The sequence below is a fragment of the Anguilla anguilla genome, chromosome 18 (genome assembly GCF_013347855.1).
Source record: "Anguilla anguilla isolate fAngAng1 chromosome 18, fAngAng1.pri, whole genome shotgun sequence".
In the NCBI taxonomy this organism is placed as follows: domain Eukaryota; kingdom Metazoa; phylum Chordata; class Actinopteri; order Anguilliformes; family Anguillidae; genus Anguilla; species Anguilla anguilla.
Window position 1 is genome coordinate 18,363,275 of NC_049218.1, and position 10,048 is coordinate 18,373,322.

The window sequence follows — 10,048 nt, forward strand, 5'->3', positions numbered from 1 at the left end:
AGACCGGTCCAATTCTTTGGATCCTCCACCTGCAGAGGACGTGTAGCACAGTGGGTAAGGAACTGGACTTATAACCGAACGGTCGTGGGTTCGATTCCCCGGTAAGGACACTGCCGTTGTACCCTTGAGCAAGGTACTTAACCTGCCCTGCTTCAGTATATAACCAGCTGTATAAATGGATACAATGTAAAATGCTATGTAAAAGTTGTGTAAGTCGCTCTGGATAAGAGCATCTGCTAAATGCCTGTAATGTAATGTAATGCAGCCCCACACATATTGTTACAACTGGCTGTTAATCCAATTAGCAACTAAAACCTATTAGTCTGGTTTGGTGACTTTCAAGGAGCAGGATTATAGATTAGTTTTATAGATACCAGTTTATATCTGTAAACCTACATCCTTTCAGGTTGAATTTCCATAGCGGTGAATGGACTCCAGTACCTCAAACAGTGTGAGTGGCACACAAGCATAAGAGAGTGAACTGCAACCAAAGACACAGAGGCTAGGTTGGGTCATCGTTGGGTCATCCATAGTTCATCTGGAAAAAAAGAGAAATATTTTCCAGACTACTTGTGGTGATCTGGTCTACAAGTCCTTGATCTGGTGCATACTAACACCTAGAGAATGTGTGTTAAAAATACTTTCCAGCTCACTGGAAAACAAGCAACACGTAAGCGCACACTCATAGCAAAGTAATGCAGTATACACCCATTAGCCTGTAGCTTGAGGCCTATGGTGATAGGTCAAGCCACATGCATTAGCGATATCTAGCACTCTAGCAGCCAGACCATTTGTTTGAGATGTTTTCCTGTAATCTGATCAGTTCTGCAGTTTTCAGCAGTATTATGCAAAATGTTATGTTACAGGGTTATGGGGTATGTTATAGAGTAATAGCTACTTTTACTAATAGGCTGTGTTACAGGGTAATAGGTTATGTTATAGGTTATGCCTGAGTCACCTCTTGAAGACGTAACTGACTGTTGGTGATCATCGCTAGGAATTGGGGACTTTTATGAAATTGTCATCCTGGTCTGGCTCACCTTTTGCCAAAACTACCATGACCCTGACTGGTGAAGCTAAGGTATTGGTTGCCTAATATAAATACACCTCTCAAATAAAGCATGATGGAAACTGCACTTCCAGGAAAATATTATGTATTGCTCATACAGCACTCCATTATAAGGTAAACCTTCAATTTATAGTGCCTTTAATTGCCACAAGATGGAGCTTTTTGATGGAGTGACAACATGGTGATTACGTTTCAGTTGGACTTTTTTTTTCTCAGCAACGATTTCAGTGTGGCCGATAGAGGGTGTAGGGCGTCCTCCACATTGGGCACTTTCTGTAATTCCATGCTGAATGTGGCAAAACGCCTTGTAGTGCTGTGACTCGCTGTCAAATTCCTGGGCTGGACTGCTCAGCTGGTAATAAATCTATGGTATTTTGTACAAGATGGCGATGTCGGGCGTGGAAAAGGACAGAATAGTGAGTATAAGAAATAACAATAAAACAACGCTGAGGTGGTGCTTCCTTTTATAATTACATGTTACCGTAAACATAGTTTCTACCAAGCTTTGCAGCGTGCTGCTTTGTTCTAATTGTTGAAAGACCTTATCTCCTGGAATTTTTAGGGACATTGTGCCGTTTCAACCCAGCTCGACACGCTAGCAATGCTTTGACAGCACTGTTTTGGACATGTACACACGTTCCATGCACGCTTTGGACACTATATACTGTAGCCTCGTTAAAAATGAATTGTTCTGTGTTGTGTTGCATGAACGACTGTCTTAAGATATGCTATGCACTTACATTTCTTTTTTGGCATCTGTGTTCAGTGACTGGGATATTTAAACATACATAAACATCATTTATTTACATTTTTTTATCCTTATCTTGTTGCACTAACCTAATCGTCCCCGTTAAAGACAGCGTACCGCCCTGTTATTCTTTATTTATGGAATATTTCTAAAATCCCCATGTCGTTTGTGTTCTTCTTTATTTGAAGAATACTGAAGATGTAAATTTGGACAATTCATTCGGCAACCCCGGTCTAATCTCTCCCGATAGAGAGGAGGATATAACGCGACTACTGGTATTGTATCTATTTACTGTCTCTTTCATTTTAAATATCTTATTCACATCACGTTTTCCCTGCTGCAAGCGCTTCTGTTCCCGAGCAGTTATATGTTAAATTCTGAAGCCAGTTCTCGCTTTTTAAGACTGTCCCCTTTAGCGGTCGTATCAGAGGTGGGATGAGGCCGGGGAAGAAGATCATCGTGATGGGGATTGTGGATCCTGAGCCGGAAAGGTGCCATATCCAATTTTTTGTTGACTAATCGTATCCTCGATTTGCCTCATTTATATGCTTACGTTTTAAACAATATATATCTGTACCCCCCCCCCCAATAATAGAGGCACTTGTAATGGGTTTTCTAGACCGATTCGTCCTCCCTTTTAAAATAGGCATAGCAAGGCCACTCCTTTAATTATCCTTTATCTGATCAAGGCTGCACTCCCATAGTCATTTTAAGTAGAGTAATTAAAGTGTAGCCTACTTCCAACATAGGGAGAGCTGGCCCCAGAAGTTTTTTTGTTTGTTTTGGAAGTCACTAGGTGTATAGCCACGTGTAGTTCTAATGCGGTTACGCCCATGCAGTTGTGTGCTCTTCAGCAGTTTAGCATTGTGCGCGTTGACGCGTGCGGTAATTTCCTCTCCAGCTTTGACATCAGCCTGACCTGCGGCCGTGGCACGGATGAGGAGCCGCCTGCAGACGTGGCTCTAGAGCTTAGCGCCAAGTTCGCAGACCGCCAGTTCCTGCGCAAGGCCTGCATCTCTGGAACGTGGGGCGCGGTGGAGGAGCCCATTCCCTACTTCCCATTCATCGAGGATCAGCCCTTTAGGGTACCTGCCTTTTATTTCACCTGCTGGATGTGTTAAAGGACTTTTGCCTGTGCATGAAAGACTGGGAGGGGAGGACAGTTTGATGCAGAATGACAAGTTATGACAGGATGAGGGTGGTGATAGTTATTCATTTGTTTACTTACGTGAGTTATGTGATGCACAGTCCACTCATGTCATGGGGAAGAGTCTGTGCAGTTTGTGGAACTGACTATCCAGGGCCTCAAGGGGGGTGCTCAAAAGGACTGTACTAAAAAATTTACTTTACGTTACAATTTTAAGGGGGTGCACACAGACTGCATATGCATAGGGCCCAGAATTTCATGCTACACCCTTGCCAGGAACGTAAAATAATGAACATTTTCATTAACTTTGAATAACAATTAAAAGCAGTAATTATTTTGTGAAGAAAAAGTGCAACACTTGCATTTACTTTTCATTCAAAATTAAGAAAAATGTTGATTGAATATTGACCAGGATTTAACAGCTCTCCAAAATGGGAGGCAGGGTGGGGAGAGATATTGAATTCAAAGGCGCTGTCCTTCTACTACATAATTATATAGAACTACTACAACCACTACACAAATTTCAATATAGTTGAACTACCAGCAGACTGCTGCAAAATGTAATTACACTACTAGTTTAACTATGTGTAGTTGAAATACTTCTCAGCACTGGATATATCACCCAACGAATACTGACAACACCCTCAGGACTGTGTTACTACCACGCAACAGTTGCACCACCCATTTGGGTGTGAAATTTTCAGAAGCGCTGTTGTAAGTCTGGCTGGATTTTTTTGCACAACAATTATAGCACACGCTGCACACTCGGTAGATTTTGAACAGACAATGTTTACAAATGAGCAACCAGAGATAACCTGGCCTCTACAGCAAGGCCATGACGTGGTCTGATGGACAAGTTTAGATAACTCACAAATTATGCAAAATCAGACTCAGGTTCCAACTGCCTGATAAAGGCCTTGCAGACTTTCTGCAGTTATCATTATTGTTCTTTTTGGCCAAGGAAAACATTTCTCATGTGTATTTTTCTCTCCCTTTTTCTATTTCGCACTGCAGATCGAAATTCACTGCGAGCACCAGCGCTTTCGGATATTTGTGGATGGGCACCAGCTGTTTGACTTTTATCACAAGGTGCCGTCTCTGTCAGCCATTGACACAATAAGGATAAACGGAAGTCTGCAGATCACTAAGCTGGGTTAGGCTCGTCTTTTCGGAACTCGTGAAGGGAGGCGTAACTGGTACACCCCTCGCTCACATACCGGGCCCGTAGCTGAGCTGCTGTTGCAGTGTTACCCTGTGCTTTCTCTTCTGTCACATTAACCTGTGATGAAGTCCACCGCCTGTCTTTCACGTAAATATTGCGAGCCCGTACTGCCGTTTACACAGCATGCGGATGAATGATCATGAGGGCCAATTAAGCGTTTCAGATGTAAGATGAATGTTTACCTCTAGCTGTCAGGGGCTGTCACATAGTAGCCTACAAATGCCAATGCCTGTAGAGCAAACCCCCATAACACTGCTGTGTGCTATGGTGGTGCTTTTAGGAAACACTACAAAATTACAGTGATGCATTTATGTTCAAATTAAACAATACGCTCTCAGGAATAGAATAGTTCTAGATGTATTTATTTGCCTGAAATGTGTGGACAAAGTTAAGTGGAGATCAGAATGTAGTGTAGACAGGGCTGTGTTTTGTGATATTAGTGACAGTGAACACAAGAGTCATGAGAGGGCACGTAGGGCTGTTTTTTGGGGTCTCCTGGAAAAAAGCTAACATATTTTTAAGGAAATTAAATCCTGTGAATATGTTCAGTTTGATATAAGAAGTGTGTGTCTAACGTTTGTCCCTAATGAAGCTGATACTTCTACTGAACCCAGCTGAATTCATGCCTTGATTTCCTCGTATGGCAACCCTAGATGTCTTTAAAAGTTCTTTTCTACCTGAAAAGAATCATCGGTCTGCGAATATATCCTCAGTCATGAAGTCCCTATAATGTAAAAATATCTAATTTCCATTTAAACCTTGTCAGAATGGACTGGGTTACAATACGAAAATAGTACTTTGAGCTGTGTGCTTTGTTCTATGTTCTGAATGTAGAACTGTATACATATCTTCAAATGCACACCCACAACCAGCAACTGTGTTATATTCCCTTAACAGGTCTGAGGAGAAATTGTACCAGTTAAATCACTGATATTCATTAAAAAAATAGCATTTTGCTGCTCACCATTCTTGAAGTAAACAATAAAAAGTGTGACTCCTTAGAATATTGCATAACTTTAGCCATAGCTGAAAAAAGAACAATAGAATTGACTGTCAAGCTCTTAGATATGCTGTAGGTATAGATAACCATAATAGTCTTCCTGACATTAATGGTAGCATTAGCGCTTTGGTGTTGTAATAGGTAATGATGAGAAATAAGGCTGAATTTTTTTTTGTTTTTTTGTTAATGTATTCGCTGTCTTGCAGTAGCTGAGATGTCTGTGTATGGAATTTAATTCTATGAAGGAAAGAAAAAATTCTCATGCTTTCATCTTTTTAAAGTGAATATTACGGAGTCCCCCTGGCTTTATTTGCTGAGGTTTCTCACAGAAGTCGAGGATTTGCTGCATTATTTATCGTCCTCTCTCTGTCCCGCTGGCTCAGAGCTCTATGTGTCTCCAATGCTGAGGGGGCTTCTCCTCTCCCACTGTGCACTGGTTAGCCTCCCTCCCTGGAGTTTCCTGCTGAAGAGGCTTTTGTGTGCATTCCATAAATCCAGGGCGGCCCTCCTTCGCTGGTACATTTGCTGACACGGAGCTCGGTGGATGTTGTCTGGCATAAAACAGCACTGTGCAGTCCTCACTTTAGATGCTTCACTTAACCCAGTCAGGAAAGAACCTTTTACAGGTCCAAACAAAAATAGAGAATGAGGTGCATGATAGGGGAGTTTTGGTGCTATTGTTGTGTGTGTGTGTCTTGTAGCTATGTAGGGGATTGTGTTTTTGTTGGTCGCTGGTTTTTTGTTACTGCTTTCCGTGCCTGGCTGTGTGGGGTGGAGAGGAGAAAAAGCATGCATGCCAGAGCCCTGAAAATGGCACTGCAAGCCAGGCACTTCCTGTTTCCCTGATGAGAATCTCCCACCCCATCTCTCTCTGATACTGGACTGGAGACAAGAAAACATTTGTCAAGTGTACTGATGACCTATTGTTCCGTGAAGCTTTCCGCCATCATCTGGGTTTGTTGAGTCAGCCTGTTGTGCAGTGTTTTCTGCATATGGTACCGTCCTTTAAAAAAATGATAACTGAGACATTATTAAGCCATATAAAAGAGTTGCTGCTGTTTTCTCCAGTCTCAGAGCAGTCTGGTAGCTCTGTGGTTGCCCCTCCAAGCTCTCTCCTTGACACAGAAAGGGTAGTAGAAATGCAGTGGACATACTTTGTCTTGTGCCATAAACATTAGTGTAAAAGGGCTAGTTGTTTGTTGCTGTATAGTGTTAGGATCCATACTCATTCTCATCCCAGTTCTCATTGTATTTACTCACCCTTTGGATATGTGCAGGTGTATTATTTGGTACTTGATTTCAGGAAACCTGATAACATAGTTTGGCAATAATAGAAGTTTTCTGCAACTTACGTGTGCCTGGTGAAATTATGATTGAGGGTACATGCATGCACTTGTTAATTACTAGTTACTGTATATACATAGCAAATGCTTCTTTTTGTTGTTTTTGTTTTAAAAACAAGGTATGATTATATAGTATGATAGACAAGTTTAAGATCTGCAAAGCACCAATTAATCCTGTTTCCTTTGGTGAGCAAAAGTGGCGTGAAATGAGCACAGATATATGAAGGTAACTGTTAATCTTATTAGCGGCACTAAGTAAGCAATAAGCTCCACTTGGAAGGGCACACCACTGGTTTGCCATGTTTTTATTTTAATTGTGTTAATGGGTGTTAATGAGATTGGAGAGGGAACCAGAGTTTCTCTTTCATCACAACAGTTTGTCTCGCGTGGACCAGTTTACTAGTTGCATGGATTACAGGTAGTTGACAGTGGACCAACAGGATGCGTCTCAACAATAGTGCGTTTGTGTCCGAGTATTAACATTTGCAGTGTATTGAATGCAGAGCTGGACACGTAGATATTCTGATGCCTCAGTGCAGTGTTCAGCTGTTTGGAGGTGCTTCTCACCCATGAAGGAGATGCACAAAATCAAATCAAAGTTGACTACTGCAACTGAAAAACATTTTGCTGCACTGAATATTTTGGGATATGAATTGCTATTAATGCATACATCTATTTTGTGTACTTATTGGTCAAATTAGGCTTGAACTTGCTTTAACTAATACCGGTTTTAACATGGCCCTTCATGAAATAATTTGCTAGAATAAAATGCAACATACATGGCTTAAAGTACTATTATCTACAGCCAATTTCTTTAAAATACACATTAATAAATAGTCATTTGCAAATGCCAATGATTGCCAAAATAAAATGTAAAAAACCATTGTAAATGTGTGAAAATTACTAGTCATTAAGATGCATAAGTTTGTATTGGCTGTCATTTATTTAATTATTAAATTTGTTTGGTTGTAAGTTTCTTAGGTGCTTATACACTGAACATTGGGAAAACTACCAAATATAGCCTCATTAAATACCTTCTTGTGGTCCCTTTTGAACTGAGTCCTTGTCCTGGGAGAGGTCTTATCGTCACTGAGAAACATTAAGAACTGTTTTTCGGCTTTACTAATACATTTTGAGCACTGCATTATTTACACAAAGATTTTACAAAGAAGGGGCCTTAAACACAAATTGTGATCAATTTAAAATGAATGTCACTGCTCCTGAGTGTAACAAAGTATATTCCTGTCTTTGGTCTTGAAGTACGTAATGCACACACAAGGCCTGGTAAATAATGCGAACTCACAAGTTTGAGTAGCTACAGCAGTTAAGGTGAAGCGCTACAGCAAATGTGCATCACATATGAAATGCACAGAGCAAGTTCGGTCAGGAAACTTACTGCAGCCGACCATTCATCTCAGCAACCTCATGTTGTCATGCTCAACCAATCACATACACACATCACTACATGTTCTAATACTCAACCTATCACATGCATGCATCACTAATGGAGCGCCTTTTGAAACTTACAGTCAGACCTCTCAGGTGCTGTTCATTGCCTGTGCTGCTCTTTGCATGCTAAACTTACTGCAGCTCAGAGAATTGCACTCACCCTCCACTACCCAAACTTCTACCTGTTGTTGGACCCATTGTAGGTACTGGGTGGTTTTGGCATTTATCTCGTTCGATAGGGGATATGTATCATGATCCCTGTTTGATAGATTAGTGCATGCTGGTGTGTGCACAGATGTACCTAAAGCAGATCCATTCAGCGGCAAACCAAAAATAATTTTGCACTAATTATTTAACATTCATTTAATCTAAATACATGAATTGGCCTGACTGAACAATATTTTCTCACTTATATCAGTTATTTTATTGGAGTGGTACTACCTAGTACTACCTAGACATTTGGTTGTTTCTTTCCAAGCCCTGGTGTGGACCAATTCAATTTTGTGATTATTATTTTTTTTATTAAAATTTTGTACATAGCAGACTACCTTATTTGGATTGACTGGTTGTGATATTGTGAAAGCAATGTTTGTTTATGCGGTCATGTTTATTTTGAATTTATTCAGTTCAGGGCCTGTTACTAAAGACAGCTTGATTTAGTATTTTTATAAGTACAGTAAAATGGCTGAGCATGTATAAGTACAGTAAGGTAGGTGAACATCTGAAGAACTCTTACCAATTTACTTAAGTAAAAAAGCACTTTCCAAATTAGGATTAAAATATATAGCTGTCGAAAGATCACTGAGTACCTTTACAATGTATGTGTACAGGCTTATATGACCAAAAACAAGCATTGTGTAATATTCTGTTTAAAAGAAGATATCCCAGGGATGTTTGTATTTGTCTTTTCTTCCTGGTCTTGTACTGTTTTCGTTCTAGCACTGACTCATTTGACCAGATACCTTACTGACTGAAATAAACTTCCATGCTTTCTATACAGAATGTGTCTACAGTAAATAGGCTGTCTTTGTTTCAGTTTATTTATATTACGATTAGCCTTCTTAGAGGTGCTATAACAAGTTTTCCTTTTTAATGTATTTGCTTTATCACATAATCTGGTCTATCTTAATACAGCATAAACTTGTATTTGTGAAAGTATCTTTTTTAACATGTAGACTAAGTTATTCTGGTGATTGTGTCATTCCAATATTACATTTTTATTGTGCGTTTTTGAATAACTTAATTGCAGACAAATAAACTTTCCGTTTCTGAATGTTGTGCCAGTCATTTTATCTTCTAAAAAAGTACTGATATAATCTGATTATAATATCATACTTTCACCTCATCTGCATCTTGCTTTGCAGCTTCACAAATGCCTAAAACTCTGTTATAAACCCCATGAGAGCATGTGTGTATGTTCTTAGGTGCAATGGTGTTCAGGGCACTGTAGTATGTATGCTTGAATTTCACAGTCAGCCCCCACACCTCACTCAGAGCTAGGTATAAGTCGCAAAAGATCTGCATTTTTAACTCTAGATTCTAAGTCATAAGGGTCACGAAACAAGTCTCGAGACCTCTGAGTTTCCAGCAGCAGATTCTAAGCCTCAAAACGTCTGAGTTTCTATTACTAGATTCTAAGTTACAAGACTTCTGAGTTTCTAGTAACAGATTCTAAGTCATAAGGGACCTCTGAGTACTGTCCACATGACCTCTGAGACCTCTGAGCCAGAGGGGGTGCTGGTGCCAGACATGGATTCCAAGATGCAAGTATGCTGCCTAGCAACAAATCATACACATCAGGATATTTCTAGGCATGTCATGTTACTAGCACCTTTCCCCACTCTTACTAACAAAATGTCCGAAACATTCCGGTTACAGGTTTGAAAATGAATGGATTCAAATTGATGGGTTTGTATTCCTACACTGTGACTGTGTGGATGGCGTGTTTAGTATATATATACTGATGACTGAGTTTTCCTTCAGTCCTGTTTCAGTGTTACTGGAGGTGGCGAGTGGTAACTTTAGCAGTATAACCATCTAAGAAGTTGAATGACAAAATTTGTTTCAATC

General features: G+C 40.1%; 1 protein-coding gene across 1 annotated transcript; it reads left to right on the plus strand.

Moving 5' to 3' along the window:
- The first annotated feature begins 1,312 nt into the window (after positions 1 to 1,312).
- On the plus strand, positions 1,313 to 9,251 carry LOC118217926 (galectin-related protein-like). Its single transcript, XM_035400158.1, has 5 exons — positions 1,313 to 1,485; positions 2,006 to 2,092; positions 2,220 to 2,308; positions 2,719 to 2,902; positions 3,979 to 9,251. The coding sequence occupies exons 1-5, from the start codon at positions 1,453 to 1,455 to the stop codon at positions 4,120 to 4,122; spliced, it is 537 nt and encodes a 178-aa protein (XP_035256049.1). The 5' UTR covers positions 1,313 to 1,452; the 3' UTR covers positions 4,123 to 9,251.
- Positions 9,252 to 10,048: the final 797 nt, after the last annotated feature.